The sequence below is a fragment of the Schistocerca nitens genome, chromosome 2 (genome assembly GCF_023898315.1).
Source record: "Schistocerca nitens isolate TAMUIC-IGC-003100 chromosome 2, iqSchNite1.1, whole genome shotgun sequence".
In the NCBI taxonomy this organism is placed as follows: Eukaryota; Metazoa; Arthropoda; class Insecta; order Orthoptera; family Acrididae; genus Schistocerca; species Schistocerca nitens.
In genome coordinates this window covers 977338907-977359210 of record NC_064615.1, presented here as the reverse complement: position 1 = coordinate 977359210, position 20304 = coordinate 977338907, and the positions used below count along the sequence as shown (strand labels likewise).

Sequence of the window (20304 nt, the reverse complement as noted above, 5' to 3'; positions counted from 1 at the left end):
TATGATTTGCCACTTGGTGATATATTACGAAGAAAACGCGCTACGCATATTCGTCCACCTAGGAAAATATTTCTTTTTCTTCTTTGTGTGTTAGATCTTTTGTTTTATTGTGTGTGTGTGTGTGAGAGAGAGAGAGAGAGAGAGAGAGAGAGAGCTCGTCATGAGTCTTACGACTGGTTTGATGCGGCCCGCCAAGACTGCCTCTCATGTGCTAACTTCTTGATCCCAGAGTAGCACTTGAACCCAACATTCTCAAATATTTGTTGAATTTATTCCAGTGTCTGTCTTCCGCTACAGTTTTTACCCTCTACGGCTTTCTCTAATACCATAGCAGATATATTCAGAGGTCTTAACACATATCCTAGTGTCCCGCCTCTACTTCTTTTCAATGTTTTACATATGTTTCTCTTATCGCCAGTTCTGCGGAAAACTTCCTCATTTGTGAAATTATCAGTCTACCTGATTTTCAGCAGCCTTCTATAGCACCTCATGTTAAACTCCTGGATTCTCTTCCCATAAAAGATTTCGTTAAAAATGTTGAAACTCGTGTTTAACTGGTACGAAAAGGAGCTCACCAGTCACTGTGGTCCAGTACTGAAATGGCAAGAGGTTTGCTGGAAGTGACGTGACTATTTTTTTTGTTATGTTTTAGTTTCACTATTCTAAGTATTCTCTTGTACTTTAATTATAGAGGGTCAAGGGGTATCAGTGCAGATATTTCTATATGTCGTACCTTAATATGTACACACAGCAGTGTAATGACTGTTTTTTCTCTGTGCTGAACAATATTACCACAAACATGTCACAAACATTACGACCTTACGTTTTCGTTTTATGTTATGGTCATAACTACACCACTAGGTGGACTGTACCTGTCGGTATAGACAAACGTTTGGTGTCCACGCGTCCATACTTCACACCTGACCTGCTACCCTGGGGAAAATAAGCATTAATGGCTTGCTCTTGTCACACATACTTGGAGGTGATAACCTACATAAAACATACGACTTGTAAAGCATACAATTACTAGCCTGCAAATGATGTAAAATCTGATGTAATGTTGTGCAGTATATTGTCCTCAATCACCAATAAAACCTTTAGAATTTACTGATGTCCAGACAACGCCCACAGTCATTATTTTAAACATTTTTGCCAGCTTTTGTGGGACAAATCTGATTTTTGTGATTGACTGTGATGGCTGGTTGTTTAATGTGGTCAGTTCATTTCTGTGGAATATGCCACTGTTATTCCTTTTAGTGATTGCCCGAACAGTCTACCTGATACATTGTTTACCACAATGATACAATGACTGTGTACCTCCCTCCTAGGAGTTGTGATAAAATGTATTTCGCTTCTAAACACCTAATTATCGGCCTATACATATTGCGTGAACTACAGCATTGTCTCCTCCTTCTTTTCTTCTTCTTCTGCCTTTCACATATTCAGCTTATAGACCTAATCTGGTCTTTTCACTAGCAATCCTGTCCCTCTCCTCTCATTTTGTAAGCTGATCTCTGGAATACTTGTTTCTCCCTCTCGTTCCATATGTTCCTTCCATTTTTGTTTATACATTTCTGTCTTGTCATTTATTGTAAAAATATTGAGTTCTTGTCTAATGTATTCATTAGGTATCCTGTCCAACTTAATGCGACGTTTGATTAGCCCTAAAAATTTCATTTCAGCAACCTGAGTATGGCTAGATCTCACTGCCAAACAGGACAACGTGTGCAGCCATCACCTTATAAAATTTAATTTTTATGTATCTTCGTGCATTTTAATGTTCTGTTCACAATGCTACGTATACACTAATATTTCTATAATTTTATATCTACATATATCCATTGAAAGTAATATATCTCCCAAGGTAACTGAAGTGCTTGTTGTAGAACACGAAAAAATCCAAGGTTTTCTTTTGCTATTGATCCCTGAGCCGTTTTTCACTTACACATATTTTTTTGCAGTCCAGAATCATCGAAACTCCTCATTGCCTAAATGCTGAAGAGAAAGCCACAGAAAGACCTCCGATCCAGCGTTATCGTTCTTTGGGTGGTGCAGATCTATTTTGTCACGTCTTGGAAGACCAAGAAAGGTAACTAATGTAGTAATTTAATGCGTAACTTGTTCTTAATACGGGAAGTAGTAATCAGAAGTCTTAAAATTGGTTTTAATTCATGCAGGAGTTTTTTCATTTATATCGCAGTTGAAACTTGAGGATACTCGGTACTCAGTCTCTATTAAGGAAATAAGTTTTCTTGCAGACGCGGCGGAAAGTTTTAAGAAATGGTTCAAATGGCTCTGAGCACTATGGGACTTGACATCTGTGGTCATCAGTCCCTTAGAACTTAGAACTACTTAAACCTAACTAACCTAAGGACACTCGGAAAGTTTTAAGAAATGGTTCAAATGGCTCTGAGCACTATGGGACTTGACATCTGTGGTCATCAGTCCCTTAGAACTTAGAACTACTTAAACCTAACTAACCTAAGGACACTCGGAAAGTTCTAAGAAATGGTTCAAATGGCTCTGAGCACTATGGGACTTGACATCTGTGGTCATCAGTCCCCTACAACTAAGAACTACTTAAACCTAACTAACCTAAGCACACTACACACATCCATGCCCGAGGCAGGATTCGAACCTGCGACCGTAGCGGTCACGCGGTTCCAGACTGAAGCGCCTAGAAACGCACGGCCAACCCGGCCGGCAAAGTTTTAAGAGAGCGTGTGTTTGAAGACAGGAAGTCGCATTGGCGTTTCACTGCTCGAAAAGTGGATCACATATGTAGCAGGCTAACACGAGTGCTGCATACATAAAGTGTGAAATATTCTGGCTCTGACAAATGCTCTCTTCTTACACTTTCTCCACCTCTCCAGAAAATACATTATATCCGTTGCAATACTTCGATGTTTGCTGGGAACACTTTTGTGTCCGTGTGTAGCTTCCAGATGAGAATTTAGCCTTGCCTTGTCACGCTACTAGGCAAACAACAATGATGAAGGTTCTGTCTCGTTCGCGATGGCTGCCAGTAAATGCAGGGATGAACGGAAATAACGAGATGTGTCTATGTTCCAAAAGACGCGACGCTTCTTAGGGGCAGGCTAATTTATTGAGTAGTCCTCCAGCAATAAAGTACTTTTTTTTATCAAGGAATCTTGTTAGTACGTTACAGCGCCTAGTCTGAGAATGAAGAGCTGGAAAACGAGAAAGTAGCATATATTTGTACATCTGAATTTGCGTTTACAAATAGATTCCAATAAATAATTCGCAGGCAAGTACTTGTTGGAGAGGTCACAATATACTATTTTTTGTACTTATGTTTCAGGTTCCGTTCAGGAATATCCCTTTGCTGAGAAAAATGACACTCTGTATAAATCGGCCTGATCTTTTTCTTACAGTTTCCCAACTCATATACTACCAAGGCAGCAGTAGTAAATCACGAAAGGAAGGTTAATGGTTAATGCCACCTCGACGCTGATGTACTGGATTTTGGGAAGGCTGAAGATTCGTTGTACAGTGAGTCTCGGATATTCGTTCTGTTATGTTATTAGCTAGGTAACTTAGGAATATTTCGATTAGTAATTAACTGGTGAAATGTGTACTTTCAACATACGCATTTAATTTAGAGTTAAGCCTGTATATAAAGGTGTAAAACAAGAATTCGTAATAGGCGCTTATAAAGTGGGTCAGTTGTTTATTCTTTGAAATATCAACTTTTTGTTCACTTTTTGGCATCATCTGTTTATTTATTTATTTTTTTATTTTTAATCAGGCCTCTTAGAAACGGTGGACCAGCCAAGAGTAACTTCCTGGCACATCAAAACTGTGCCGGGCCGAGACTCGAACTTGGGACCTTTGTCTTTCACTGGCAAGTGCTCTCCCAACTGAGCTACCCAAGCACGACTCACGCACTGTCCTCACAGCTTTACTTCTGCCAGTACCTCGTCTCCTACCTTCCAAACTTTACAGAAGCTCTCCTGCAGAGTGAAAATCTCATTCTGGAAACATCCCCCAGGCTGTGGCTAAGCCATGTCTCCGCAATATCCTTTCTTTCAGGAGTGCTAGTTCTGCAAGTTTCGCAGAGCTACTGTAAAGTTTGGAAGGTAGAAAACGAGGTACTGGCAGAAGTAAAGCTGTGAGGACGGGGCGTGAGTCGTGCTTGGGTAACTCAGTTGGTAGAGCACTTGCCCGCGAAAGGCAAAGGTCCCGAGTTCGAGTCTCGGCCCGGCACACAGTTTTGATCTGCCAGGAAGTTTCATATCAGCGCACATTCAGCCAAGAGTAGTTATACAGACAGATTTAAATGTTATTCTGAGATGAAATTTCTGTTAAAGTCGTACGGTCTAAACACCAATTACCACTCATTTCAATGCCTCTACATCAATTAAGTGAGCTGAGAGTATGCGTAAGGAGCGATCACAGAAAACCAGTTGGATGGTCAGCAAGTGTAGTCCACCCACAAATGAGATATCTTACAAATCTCTCCTGCAACCAGTATCCGGTAGTCTAGGATCTAGGACTGATAGACCAAATAGAGAGGATCAAATAAAAACAGTATGTTTCGTTACGAGTTCATTTAGTAAGCGTGAATGCATCTCTGAGTTGCTCAATCAAATCCAGTGGCAGACGCTGTAAGAGATTCGTATATTGGTAACGCCGATAGGCTTGTGTATAGGAACGCTGTCTATTGGGAGTCGGGAAGGAACAGCACCAACGCTCACAGCTGTGTCGTATGTCTGTTAGACGTGTTCGACTTTAGGTCAGCGAATTTTGTGTGCGCCTCTTCACTGTGGAGGCTGGAAAAGAGGAACAGCGAGGTGTAGAGTGGTTTTCGACTACGGAAGATGTAAAGGAAGAGGAATTCATTCCTGAATGTTTACTGTGCCTGGCGAACAAAGTATGTCATTTGCACGTATGTTTGCGTGGAATATACTCGTATTAATCCGAGAAGATAGGGCGTTATTGAAAGACAGCTATCGGCCACGATAGTCTCATCGTTCATTACCCCTTATGCCATTGTTGCAGCGGAGGCTGCCATAAGAAATGATCGACACCGGATGGTGGAAGACATTCGGTTCATGTTAGGGATCAGTCACGGTACCGCTCACGCCATCTTTCCAGAGCATCTCACGACCTGGAAAATCTTTGCGTAATGGGTTCGTAACAGCATGACGGAGGAGCCGAAGTTGACAAGTGTAATGTGCTGCGAATACATAGAAAGAAAGATCCCATATCATTTAGCTACAATATAGCAGATCAGCAACTGGAAGCCGTTAATTCCATAAATTATCTGGGAGTACGCATTAGGAGTGATTTAAAATGGAATGATCATATAAAGTTGATCGTCGGTAAAGCAGATGCCAGACTGAGATTCATTGGAAGAATACTAAGGAAATGCAATCCGAAAACAAAGGAAGTAGGTTACAGTACGCTTGTTCGCCCACTGCTTGAATACTGCTCAGCAATGTGGGATCCGTACCAGATAGGGTTGATACAAGAGATAGAGAAGATTCAACGGAGAGCAGCGCGCTTCGTTACAGGATCATTTAGTAATCGCGAAAGTGTTACGGAGATGATAGATAAACTCCAGTGGAAGACTCTGAAGGAGAGACGCTCAGTAGCTCGGTACGGGCTTTTGTTGAAGTTTCGAGAACATACCTTCACCGAGGAGTCAAGCAGTATATTGCTCCCTCCTACGTATATCTCGCGAAGAGACCATCAGGATAAAATCAGAGACATTAGAGCCCACACAGAGGCATACCGACAATCCTTCTTTCCACGAACAGTACGAGACTGGAATAGAAGGGAGAACCGATAGAGGTACTCAAGGTACCCTCCGCCACACACCGTCAGGTGGCTTGCGGATTATGGATGTAGATCTAGATGTAGATGAACAGAATGTCGACATCACTGTAGCACCTGGAACTGCATCACGATAAAGAATGATGTTTCCTGTCCCGAGATAAAACAAGGTGTCTCATTTTGAGACGAGAGAGCAATCGTCAGGCCCGACAATGGACTCACATGGATTCATCCCCTTCGAAAAATCCAAAGCCATGCACACAAGCTCCAGGAAAGTCATGGTGACCTTTTTCGTTGATTGCAAGGGACCGTTGCTCATTGGTTCTCTGGAGCACAATGCTACAATTAACGCAAAGCGGTATGTGGACACTTTGCAGAAACTGAAGCGCGCCGTAAAGTCTAAACGCTCAGGAACGTTGACGGCGGACATCATTCTGTTGCAGGATACTACACGTCCAGATGTCCCCATGGTCGTTTCGACTACGCTGCACACATTTTGCTGGGAAGCCCTTACACATCCTCTCCCAGTGTGATTTCCATATTTTTGGAACCTTGAAGAAAGGCATTCGCGGTCGTCGTTTGCGTTTGGACGAAAAGGTGCACGCCTGGGTACAATCAGGATTCCGTAAGTAACTGAAAACACTTTTCCATGAAGGCATTGACCGTCTTGTCTCACAGGGGGATAAACATTAACAGTTATGCCGATTACTTTCGATTTCATGAACTGTTTACGCCCTTTTTTCTATCTGTATCGTTTTCAAATGTGTGCCACTTATATACAACGAGATGACAAAAGTCATGGGACAGCAATATGAATGTATTACAAAAAGATGTTCAAATGTGTGTGAAATCTTGTGGGACTTAACTGCTAAGGTCATCAGTCCCTAAACTTACACACTACTTAACCTAAATTATCCTAAGGACAAACACACACACCCATGGCCAAGGGAGGACTCGAGCCTCCGTCGGGACCAGCCAGACAGTCCATCACGGCAGCGCCTCAGACCGCTCAGCTAATTCCGCGCGGCGAACGTATTACAGATGGGGGTAGTATAGCGTACACAAGGTATAAAAGGGCAGTGCATTGGTGGAGCTCCCATTTGTACTCAGATGATTCATGTGGAAAGGTTTCCCTCATGACAGGAAATAACATACTTCATACATTGATAGGTAGTTGCAGCTAGAAGCATGGGACATTCCATTTCCGAAATCTTTTGGGAATTCATTGTGTTCCGAGAACATAAAATTTCAGGCATTACTTCTCACCACAGACAACGTAGTGGCCAACGGTCTGGAGCTAAAGCAGCGGTGTTTGCATAGTGTTGTCAGTGCTGACAAACAAGCAATACTGCGTGGAATAACCACAGAAATCAACGTGGGACGGATGATGGAGGTATCTATTGGGAGAGTGTTGCGAAATTCGGCGTTGTCGGGCTTTGGTAGCAGACGATCGACGTGAGTGTCTACTAATAGGACATATTTATGGGTTACAATGCACCACGTTGCCGCTCCGCGGTGGTTAGCGATTGGTTTGAAGAACATTCTGGACAATTCGAGCGAACGATTTGGTCACGCAGATCGTCCGACACAGGAAACAATCGAGACGTTGGTTCACGTATAAAATCCTACAGCTGCAATATTTTCGCAATTATGAACGGCTATAGAGGCAGCATGCCTCAATATTTCTGCAAGAGACTTCCAACGACTTGTTGAGTCCATGCCAGGTCGATATGCTGCACTAAACTGGGCAAAAGGAGGTCCGACACGATGTTAGGAGGTACCCCATCACTTTTGCCCCCTCAGTGTGTTAGTAGCTTGGTCACAATCATACTGATTAAGCTGGACAACAAGGTTAATTACGGTGTCAAGTTTGACAGAAACTTGAAACCTGGGTTAGGGACAGGTCAGGAAGCCGTACCGGAGAGAAAACGACCCGAGGTGAGACCATTACAGTATTACAAGTGGTAGAAGACGAGAGATGGTTACCTTTTAGAAGGCGATGTTGTGCCCCCGGAGGAAGGCCTCTATCTGACCGTGCGATAGGGACTCCCTGCCCGTAGGCGCAGCGGCTGCCGGCCCAGCAGGTGCGGCCACGTAGTAGTAGGTCTGCGGCGCCTGCTGCACCTGCGCCTGGCGGTACTGCTGCTGTCTCGCTGCAGCTGGCGCGGGCGCCGGCGGCGGCGTCGTCACCTCGTAGCGGGAGCGCTGTCGTTGCTGCGCGTACAGCTGCTGCGACTGGAGCAGCTGCTGGAAGTAGTGCTGCTGCTGCGACTGCTGCGGCGCCACGTACGGCTGGATGCTGGCGCGCAGGTTCAGCTCGCCGCCCTGCGTCTGCGGCAGCGTCTGGTACAGCACCGTGTTGTACTGCCCCGTCGACGGGTCGTACACCAGCTCCGACGAGTAGATCGGGTCCGAGCTCGCCGCTGGCGCCGCCGCCGCAGGGGGAACCTGCAGGAACACCCTCTCGTTGTGATTGTTGTTGTTGCTAGAGTTTCACTGCAGGGGTGCTTGATCATCAGTCACCAAACACAAAGAGATAAAATGGCGTACTATGCAGAAAATTCTTTTGGTCTTCTCATACAGGGTGGGCAAAGTAGAAGGTATGATCAAAAAGTTTCCGTCGGAAGGCGTCACTACAGCGTATATGCAACACAGTGCGACTCCGTTGCGGGTATATAAGCACCGACATATAGGCAGGAGTTTAATGTGGCCTTTGCAAGTAAACGCTTTGGTCAAGCTTTGTAAAACGGACCCAAAAAACGTCTAGCGCACCTCAAGGTAGGCAACCCAACTTACATAATCTGTCATGGATTTGTACGACGTAAGCTGCGTTGCCTATCCTAAGGTGCCTGAAATATTTTCTGGTCCAGACGTTGATCCATACACGATTACAACGGCAAATGGTTCCTCTAAGACCCCCCCCCCCCCTCCAGTTAAGCAATACCCTCTTTGCCAAACGCGCACCTTTACTGAGAAATTTAAAAATGTATCTATGTACAGACCTAATCCGGGACGAAGTCTTAGGCGATTGAAGGGCAGCAACGTCTTCGACAAGCACCAATGCCAGATGGCCTACTATCAGGCGCAAGAGTAGCAGTGAAGCCTCGAAAGAGCAGCAGCGTATCCAGAATGAGATTTTCACACTTGTAAGGGGTCCGCAGGCCCTTACTACTAAGTTTGCGCTCACACAGGTCGACAGGGCAACTATCGAGTAGTGTGTGCAGGTCGCGAGAGCTAGAGGGGGTTCACCGGAGTGCCGAGTGCTGCTTGGGTAGATTCCCGCGAAGCGGGAAGAACTGGGCAGAGAGCAGTTAGTAAGAGTGAGTGTGGAGAGTGCGGAGTAAGGGTGTGGTAGGTTCCCGCGAGGCGGGCAGAGCTGTGCAGAAGCCAGCAGTTGAATTAATGTAAATTATCGACAAAGGGAGTGGCCATCGCCGCGGTTTAACCCCTTTGTGTTAGTATTATACGGGAAAGTGAGAAAGTTTAATTATAGAGTGATTTCAGTGATATTAAGTGCCGATATTGAACTTCCGCGTCTACCGCGCCGGCATTACTTGGATTACAGTGATTGGATGTTGCGTGTGACGATTAAGAATAACTAGAGAAACCTGTGCTGAGATTAGCCGTCATTAACAGTGTATTGACGAAGGCAGTGGCTGTCTCCTTATTTTGTGCTTTTGCTAAGAATATAGATCTTGTTTGTGAAACTGTGTTGTGTCCTTCTTACCACCAAACAGTACTTATTACAGTATTTGCGAAGGACAATACGGAATGTAACATCCCCTGAGCAGTCCAATCCGATTGCCAGCCCATTAGGTACACGGTCACATTAATTAATTATCTAATTTTGGGCTGCTATTCAGATCCCGAACGAGCGGATAAATAAAAGGGCATGTTACACACTGCAGCTGAGTGTGTGCTAATATGAAACTTCCTGTCAGATTAAAACTGTGTGCCGAACCGAGACTCAAACTCGGGACCTTTGCCTTTCGCGGGCAAGTGCTCTACCACCTGAGCTACCCAAGCACGACTCACGAGCCGTCCTCACAGCTTCAATTCTGGCAGTACTTCGTCTCCTACCTTCCAAACTTCGTAGCTCTTCTGCCCTACCTTTGGAAGGTAGGAGACGAGGTACTGCAGAACTCAAGCTGTGAGGACGGGTCGTGAGTCGTGCTTGGGTAGCTCAAATGGTACAGCACTTGCCCGCGAAAGGCAAAGGTCCCGAGTTCGAGTCTCGGTCCGGCACACAGTTTCAATCTGCCAGGAAGTTTCAGCAGCAGCGTAGCTTGCCTGCAGACGCTTGGTACTCTCGTCACATGTTCTGCCTGTACAGGTTCACTTTCAAAGTGCTCAACAAAGGTGGGTGGGTGGCATCGAGGGTTTTGCCGAACTAGGGTGTTTTAGAACCACCCTTTGCCGTTTTATTCACGCATTCGCCAATGTCGCGCCCCGTCCTTCCCCATTCACGCACACACACACCGTTGGAGGATGCGAAATAGGAGGGGTGGAAAAGCATAAGCACCCTTTCCTGGTCTGAATCACTTTCAGATTTCCTCGAGTGGTTTCTAACGGTCCCTAGTCATTCCAACCTGTAAAAATTGCGGTCGCGCTGTGGTCCAAAGGGGTCAAATAGCGTTTAATGGGGATGCAGCCCGACAGTATACTTTGAGAAGGGTTGAAACGCCTGAGGGTGTCAGTAGTGCCAAAGATTGTGAAGAAAGTCTGCCTGTTGCTCATCGCACTGTGAACTGTTTTTGACAGCGAAATGTGTGCGAATCAACGCCCTGGAGAAAGGATGGTTTCATTGACGCCCTTTAAACCACTCACTGTGGCCTTTTCGTGAAGATTGTGAGAGGCGACGTGTCTGGAATGTTTTCCTGAGGCACTCATGAGAAACTCGCATCGTTTCAACGCTGGGGGCCGCGGTTCTGACCTCTATCGCAGAGGCAGCAATAGAAGTGGTGAAATCTGAGTAAGAGGGAGTGTACGTCCTTCCGAAAGTGCGACACATCCACGGTGGCATTGGGAAGAACTTTGGTGATACTTGGCTGCAATGTGACGTCATTAACCCATCTTACATGTCACAAGAACTTCTGAGATGTGGCCTTTTTTTCGCATGTGTCGGTAGCTTGCTGTTTGAACGTCGTCGTGACCTAGGGTGGCGTCGCAGGCCGCTACGCTATTGTACCATTGCAGAGGAAGGTAATACTTTTGAGCCAAATTTCAACCTTAAGGGTCGCAGTGGGTGGTAATTCCGGAGTTTCGAAGAAGTTATCCTTTAATTCCGCTGGGCAGTATACTTGAAAGGTGTCCTTTATCATTGTGCTTGTGGGTTATCATGAAAGTGGCACCATTAATATGGTTGCATGTCACAATTTTTATGTTACATATATTTCCACGCGTAATTGCGCTCAACTTTCATGTTATGACAAAGACATAAATTGTGCAATCGTACACAAATAAAAAAAGACAGCTACACGACGTACCAAGTTATTTAAACATTTCATAGCAGCTGTGACGGTAGTGAACTTAGTGTTGTGACGAGCAGACAAATACTCTGAGGTGACATGAGTCACGGGATAGCGATATGTGCATACATAGACGGAGGTAGTACCGTGTACAGAAAGTATAAAACGGCAATGCATCGGCGGAGCTGAAATTTGCACTCAGGATACATGTGAAAAGGTTTCCGACGTGCTTATGGCCGTACACCGGGAATTACAGATGTTGATCACGGAATGGTGATTGGAGCTGAACGCGTGGGACATTGCATTTCGGAAATCTTGGGGAATTCATTATTCCGAGACCCACAATATCAATAGTGAGCCGAGAATACCAAATTTCAGGCATTACCGCTCACCACGGACAACGCTGTGACCGACGGACTTTGCTTAACGACCGAGAGCAGCGGTGTTTGCTTAGAGTTGTGACTTGTCCGTGTCAACAGACAGACAACACAGCGTGAAATAACCGCAGAAATCAATGTGGGACGTACGACGAATGTATCCGTCAGGACAGTGAGGCGAAGAGTAGCGTTAATTGGCTGTGGCAGCAGACAACCGACATGAGAGTCTTTGCTGACAGCACGACATTGCCTCTCCAGGGTTCATGACCATGTCGGTTTTACCTTAGACGACTGGAAGACCGTGGCCCAGTTAGATGAGTCCCGACTTCAGCTGGTGAGAGTTGACGATAGGGTTCGAGCGTGGTGCATACCTCACGAAGCCATGCACCCAAGTTGTCAACGCGGCACTGTTGACACCATAAAGGTGTGGGCTGTGTTTACATGGAATGGGCTGGTCCCCCGGTCCAACTGAACCGATGGTTGACTGGAAATAGTTCGGCTACTAGGGCGCCATTTGCAGCCATCCATGGACTCCATGTTCCCAAACAACTGTGGAATTTTTATTGATGACAATGCCGGCCACTCAGATCGCCTGACATGAATTCCATCGGAAATTTTCGGGACATAATTGAGGGGTCAGTTCGTGCACAAAATCCTGCACCCCAACACCTTCACAATTATGGGCAGCTATAAAGACAGAAACATAGAACAAAAAGTCGAAGCTACACTCTCCGAAGACCAGTTTGGATTACGGAAAGGTAGAGGAACCAGAGAAGCAATATTTGCTCTAAAACTAATAATAGAGAAACGACTAGATAAGAACCTGACAACATACATAGCTTTCGCAGATGCAGAGAAAGCCTTTGATAATGTTAAATGGGTTAAGATGTTTGAGGTACTCAAAAAAGTAGGAATAGACTATAAAGATAGAAAAATGATATGGAACCTGTACAAAAACGAGACAGCAGTTATCCGTGGACGGACAAAACAAGAAGAGGTGCAGATACGGAAAGGTGTCCGACAAGGTTGCGCACTATGCCCTGTTATCTTTAACCTGTACATTGAAGAGGCGCTGAAAAAATTAAGGGAAAATTCACAAACAGGTCTAGTAATTCATGGCTAACGTATAGATATGATAAGGTGTGCCGATGATATAGCTGTCCTAGCTGAAAGTGAAGAATATCTTGTAGTCCTACTGAATATAATGGATAAAGTTATGGGGGAAGAATATAATATGAGAATTAATAAAGCAAAAACAAAAGTAATGGCACGCGACAAAGAAGATCAAGTGAAAGTCCAAGTTCATGTAGGCAATGAACTGCTTGAACAAGTTGATAAATTTACTTATCTGGTCAGTAATATTACCAGAGATGGAAGGAACAAGGCATAAGTGAGAAGTAGAACTGCTCAAGCAAAGGCTGCTTTTAACAAGAAGAAAAACATATTAACATCTAAGAGCATCAGCCTTGAAATCAGTAAAAAGATTTTTGAAATCATATGGGTGTGAAACATGGACTCTCGAGACAGAGGAAGACCAGAAGGTACATTCTTTTGAAAAGTGGTGCTATAGACGCATGCTCAAAATAAAATGTATCGACAAGGTCACAAACGAAGTGGTTCTGGAAAGAGCAGGTGAGAAGAGAAGCTGGAGTTTCATTGTTAAAAGAAGAGCGCAATTTACAGACCATCTATTAAGACATAAAGGACTCCTGAACACAATCATAGAGGGATATGTCGAGGGGAAAAGACCAAGAGGAAGACCACAGCTGAGGTAGATGGATCAAATCGTGAAAGATGTGGGATGTAACACCTATAAAGAAATGAAGAGAAAAGCTGAAAGACGCACAGAATGGAGACAAGCTGCCATTGTAGCTGTTGCAAACCAATCCTTGGATTGACCACTACAGAAGAAGAAGATAAAGGCAGCATGGCTCAATATTACCGCAGGGGACTTCCAACGACTTGTTGATTCCATGCACGTGGAGCTGCTGCACTATACCGGGCAAAAGAAGATCCGTCACGATAATTAGGAGGTTCGCGTGACTTCTATCATGTCATGGTATATTTGTATGGTGTCCTTTCTGTTTGAGATTATCAGTTGTTATATAATAAAACCTGTATCACTAGCACTATTAATATGGGTGCACATCACAGTTTTTAAATTGCATATCTTTCAACGTACCATTGCACTCAACTTTCACGTTATGACCAAGACCGAAATTGTGCAGTCGTACATAAATAAAGAAAAGTGTTAGCTGCAGGACTTATCTACACTACTGGCCATTCAAATTGCTACATCACGAAGATGACGTGCTACAGACGCGAAATTTAATAGACAGGAAGAAGATGCTGTGATATGCAAATGATTAGCTTATCAGAGCATTTACACAAGATTGGCGCCGGTGGCGACACCTACAACGTTCTGACATGAGGAAAGTTTCCAACCGATTTCTCATACACAAACAGCAGTTGACCGGCGTTGCCTGGTGAAACGTTTTTGTGATGCCTTGGGTAAGGAGGAGAAATGCGTACCATCACGTTTCAGACTTTGATAAAGCCTGTCGCGACATTGCTGCTCGCGTTGGTCGAGATACAATGGCTGTTAGCAGAATATGGAATCGGTGGGTTCAGGAGGGTAATACGCAACGCCGCGCTGGGTCCCAGCGGCCTCGCTTCACTAACAGTCGAGATGACAGGCGTCTTACCCGCATGACTGTAACAGATCGTGCAGCCACGTCTCGGTACCTGAGTCAACAGATGGGGACGTTTGCAAGACAACAACCATCTGCACGAACAGTTCGACGACGTTTGCACCAGCATGGACTATCAGCCCGGAGACCATGGCTGCGTTTACCTTTGACGCTGCATCACAGACAGGAGTGCCTGCGATGGTGTAAACGACGAACCTGGGTGCACGAATGGCAAAAGGTCATTTTTTTCGGATGAGTCCAGGTTCTGTTTACAGCATCGTGATGGTCGCATCCGTGTTTGGCGACATCGCGGTGAACGCATATTGGAAGCGTGTATTCGTCATCGCCATACTGGCGTATCACTCGGCGTGATGGTATGAGGTACCATTGGTTACACGTCTCGGTCACCTCTTGTTCGCATTGACGGCACTTTGAATAGTGGACGTTACATTTCAGATGTGTTACGACCCGTGGCACTACCCTTCATTCGATCCCAGCGAAACCCTACATTTCAGCAGGATAATACACGACCGCATGTTGCAGGTCCTGTACGGGCCTTTCTGGATACAGAAAATGTTCGACTGCTGCCCTGGCCGACACATTCTCCAGATCTCTCATCAATTGAAAACGTCTGGTCAATGGTGACCGAGCAACTGGCTCGTCACAATACGTCAGTCACTACTCTTGATGAATTGTGGTATCGTGTTGAAGCTGCATGGGCAGCTCTACCTGTCACGCCATCCAAGCTCTGTTTGACTCAATGCCCAGGCGTATCAAGGCCGTTATTGCGGCCAGAGGTGGTTGTTCTGGGTACTGATTTGTCAGGATCTATGCACTCAAATTACGTGAAAACGTAATCACATGTCAGTTCTTGTATAATATACTTGCCCAATGAATACTCGTTTATCATCTGCATTTCTTCTTGGTGTAGCTATTTTAATGGCCAGTAGTGTAATTATGTAAACATTTCAACGCAGCTGTGGACGCAATTTCAGTATTGTGACTAGCAGAGTGAAATAAATTCCGTGTGTGTCGCAGGTTTCGGGTGCCGCACTCTTCTTCTTCTGAGAAGACAATCCCTCTCACCTTGCGTGCCTGCTGGACCACCTGCTGCGGCCTGGCGGTGGCTAGCTGCGCGTGCTGGAAGGGCTGCACCCGCTGAGCCAGCGCGGCGGGGCTGACGGTGCGCGGCGTGGTCACGACGTTGTTCTCCAGCTGGAACTTGCGCAGCTCGTCGTCGAAGTCGACGTCAGCGGTAGCGGCGGCGGCCACCGTGCTGGAAGGCTGGTACAGCGACGTCGTCCTGCCGTACAGCTGCGCCTGGGAGTGAGCTGCAGTCGAGTAGGGCGACGCGGTGCTGGACTGGAAGACGGGCGGGGGCCGGGTGTACAGCTGCGTGGTGGTCGTCTGCGGACGGGGGGTGGCCGTGGCCAGCAGCTGCGGTCGGTACGTGGTGGCCGGCAGCTGGCTGCGCACCGTCGACGGCGCCACGGCTGGGCGAGGGCGCGGCGTGATGCTGAAGGTAGAAAGGGCAGTTTACAACACCAGGCTATACACTCTCCAGCTGACTGGAGAACAGCTGCTGTATAGAATTTTGAAACTCATCACTTCATAGCTGTAAACAATGTGTCGTATCGAAACGGCAATTCACTCGAGATAAACTTAAAATTACGAGACGCAATTGCTGGTCACTACTTACCTTTTATGTAGGGCTATTCATGACTACCTCGGAGAAGATCAGTTTGGGTTCCGTAGAAATATTGGAACACGTGAGGCAATACTGACCCTACGACTTATCTTAGAAGATGGATTAAGGAAAAGCAAACGTACGTTTCTAGCATTTGTAGGCTTAGAGAAAGCTTTTCACAATGTTGACTGGAATACGCTCTCTCAAATTCTGAATGTGGCAGGGGTAAAATACTGGGAGCGAAAGGCTATTTACAATTTGTACAGAAACCAGGTGGCAGTTATAAGAGTCGAGGGACATGGAAGGGAAGCAGTGGTTAGGGAAGCGAGTGAGACAGGGTTGTAGCCTCTCCCCGATGTTATTCAATCTGTATATTGAGCAAGCAGTGAAGGAAACAAAAGAAAAATTCGGAGTAGGTATTAAAATCCATGGAGAAGAAATAAAAAACTTAGAGATTTGCCGATGACATTGTAATTCTGTGAGAGACAGCAAAAGACTTGGAAGAGCAGTTGAACGGAATGGACAGTGTCCTGAAAGGAGGATATAAGATGAACACCAGCAAAAGCAAAACGAGGATAATGGAATGTAGTCGAATTAAGTCGGGTGATGCTGAGGGAATTAGATTAGGAAATGAGACACTTAAAGTAGTAAAGGAGTTTTGCTATTTGGGGAGCAAAATAAGTGATGATGGTCGAAGTAGAGAGGATATAAAATGTAGACTGGCAATGGCAAGGAAAATGTTTCTAAAGAAGAGAAATTTGTTAACATCGAGTATAGATTTAAGTGTCAGGAAGGCGTTTCCGAAAGTATTTGTATGGAGTGTAGCCATGTATGGAAGTGAAACATGGACGATAACTAGTTTGGACAAGAAGAGAATAGAATCTTTCGAAATGTGGTGCTACAGAAGAATGCTGAAGATTAGATGGGTAAATCATATAACTAATGAGGAGGTATTGAGTAGGATTGGGGAAAAGTTTGTAGCACAACTTGTCTAGAAGAAGGGATCGGTTGGTAGATCATGTTCTGAGGCATCGAGGGATCACCAATTTAGTATTGGAGGGCAGCGTGGAGGGTAAAAATCGTAGAGGGAGACCAAGAGATGAATACACTAAACAGATACAGAAGGATGTAGGTTGCAGTAGGTTCTCGGAGATGAAGAAGCTTGCACAGGATAGAGTTGCATGGAGAGCTGCATCAAACCAGTCTCAGGACTGAAGACCACAACAACATTCATGACTACTATTGGGGTTTCAGAAGAAGATGCTGGAAACTATTAGACATTCAGAAAATACACATATATCAGAGTACAGAGTACTTGTCCAAGATTTTAACCTACATTACACATGCTCAGTGTGGTATCAAGTATCGATGCCACCCCATAGGGGTCACAGTTGGCAACGGAATTGCGTTTCCATCTTATGCCGACAGTGGTCGTGCAGCATGTGGCGGACCCAGTGGTGCACACCCACTGAGCCACGCCTCCAATGGCTCTGGACCACGAGCGTCCTCTGCCACTGCAATACAGGACGGCCTGCGGCAGCCACTCAGCCCACTCTTTTGGAGCCTCATCGCTACGATACTATCGTTCGTGCTTAGTACAGCAAGTCTCATGCTTGTTGCTATTGTGTGAGCTGCACTCTAATTCTTGCTGTATTATTTCTAATAAGTGTTTGTACACTTGGAGAAATACAAGTTAAGTAAATCTTCTTTGTGTTATGTCAACTTGGTCGCTAATCATTTCTGCTCTTGTCCAGCTTTTCTATGGCGACAGTTGCCACACCACTCTGTAACCCACTTCTCTTTATCATTCTATATGAAGTTGTACATAACACTCAATATTGACAAACGTCAATATGTTTGTGCAGTTCATTTAACCTGCTGTCATGAAATACCTGGGAAAGTATGACAGCGGTCCACTTTTTAGATCTATTCACTGAGTTGCTTGTCGCTAACTGCGAAATAATTCAATCTGACGATATATAACGAATGGTTTTTCTTCATGTTCTGACATCGCTTCCCCTACTGAAACAATTGCAGGGCGCTTATTATGAATCGACGATTGGAGAGATGCTCTAGCCACGATGTGTTTCGTTTTTCTTAGTGTCTTATAGTTTTCACACAGTCGTTTTTTGAAACCCAGAACGTATAATGAATAACGCTGCATAAAAGTTCATGCAGTAAGATAACACCTGGAGCTAATATCTTCCTCCCGTCAGAGGAGTGAGTGACAGATTGGAGAAGGTTAAAAGGGAAGGGAAGGTCGCTCGGACGCTCGTCCTCAAAACTGAGCCCCCTCATTCTGAGAATCTCAGTATCTGACCTTCCTCTTTGATTTTACCCAAATTATCCGGCTCTACTCCACAAGGTAAAGGTAAAGTTCCACGTTCTGGCCTTAGACGGGCCATGTCAACCCCTGTCAGTGGCGTCATCGTATGTGGTTGAACGAACATGTGATCAGCACACCGCTCTCACCATCGTTGCTATGTGTCTTGACCTTAAAACCGCTCCTAATCGGTCGAGTAACTCGTCAGTTGGTCTCGAGAGGCTGAGTGCACCCCGAACCAGTCCTTCCGCAAGGAAAAATACGTGGCAGTACTGGGTCAGCCATGCTGACCATTCAGGTGTGAGGTGGACTCTGTTTCTCATCGAAGGAACTATTAGTTCTGAAGGGTAGGATAGCGTACGAGTTTTTATATGTGTCTACTGGCAGTACCAAGCACTGTTTTGAGCACTCAGGCTGCAGCTGGGTGCCAGATCAGATTAAAATCCAGATATCTGTCTTTGATAGACAGTGTTTTTCAATGTGAACCACATGTACTTACCTTCAAAATCTGTTCACAGTTTAACAAAATGACTTTCTCTTTCTACTTGCCTTTCAAATGACCATAAGAACGTTAAGGGAGCGTCTCATAAAGACAGCTATCTGGGTTTAAGGAAGACGATTATACACAATTTGTACCAACATAGAGACGAATGTGAGGAAGAATTATGAGAGCTACAAATCTTAATGAACACAGTTTACTGAACACAAAAGTGCGTGGCTATAAAATAGCGGGACTATTGCTGTAAAACATTTAATTTCAAAAGTATACATATTTAGCGAGTGTCTTCCTCAATACACTTCCATGCTCTATCGCTGAAACGCTCCATGCGAATTTACCATTAATGAAGACAGTACTGGACGTCTTCCTCTGTGAGCTCCTCGATGACGCATGCTGCTTTTCTTTCACTGCTTCAGCGGACCTAAATCTTGTTCCTTTTATTATAGATTTGAAATTGGGCAATACATAAAAGCCACTTGGTGCTAGCTCAGGCGAATAACGTCTGTAGTTTACCACGGAGCTAGAAACCTCTTAACAGACAGTGCGGTATGATCCGATGCATTGTCTTGATGCAGGACTCTTAACGTGTTCTTCCATAATTAGTCGTTTGTTTCTTATTTGCTCACGGAGTTGAGTAAGGACCTCAAAGTAGTAGTGGTGATCAATAGCCCACTGAAGATACACAATTCCATGTGTATCGAAAACAACAATCATCATTGCTTTGAATCTGTATTTGCTCATTTAGCAATCGACCGAATACCCAGATCGAATAGCATTACATACTTGTTTGATATTTTAATCCGTTTGTGACGCTGAAGTACGTCCTAGGCGTGAGTCATCTACAACGTCTTCTCGGCCATCTTGGAAACATTTTAACCACTCAAAAACTCGTATACGTGATAAACAACCTCGGCCATACAGTTCTCTTAGATTGGTTGGGTGATTTGAGTGAGGGGACCAAACAGTGACGTCATCGGTCCCATCGGATTGGGGAAGGATGGGGGAAGGAAGTCGGCCGTGCCCTTTCAAAGGAACCAATCCGGCATTTGCCTGAAGCGACTTTGTAAAATGTAGTTCTTTTAGAAAAGGTGGGTTTCAGTGCCAGTTATCTCAAGTTTCATGTGAAACTTCACGACTATTCGCTTCTCTGTTATTACACTTATGACTTTTCCGGCAAAACAAAATAACAGCTCTTACTCAAACGAAGCCCACGGCCACACTCATTTGTCTGCATACACCAGAAAGGTCGCATTCTACTTGGCTGCATACTTACTCCGTGACAATATTTTATAGACACACCTCATATGCATTCAGAACAAGAAAAAAAAAGAAAGACAAGTAATGAGGAGCATCAGAAAACGGATTACCGACAAATTTAACATAAAAATTGGTGACCACATAGTGGATGATGAGAAAGAATTCTGCTACCTTGGTAACAAAATAACACATGATGGTTGAAGT

At 45.0% G+C, this 20304-nt stretch overlaps 1 protein-coding gene across 2 annotated transcripts in view; it reads right to left on the bottom strand.

Moving 5' to 3' along the window:
- Positions 1-20304, bottom strand: part of LOC126237307 (E1A-binding protein p400-like) — a 173774-nt gene that overhangs the window by 45265 nt on the left and 108205 nt on the right. For both annotated transcript variants that reach the window (XM_049947267.1, XM_049947266.1), the window contains exons 5-6: positions 15421-15850; positions 7786-8247 (exon numbers count right to left, since the gene is read on the bottom strand). In XM_049947267.1, coding sequence (XP_049803224.1) covers positions 7789-8247; positions 15421-15850 — 889 coding nt within the window. In that variant the 3' untranslated portion in view covers positions 7786-7788. The remainder of the gene's footprint in view (positions 1-7785; positions 8248-15420; positions 15851-20304) is intronic.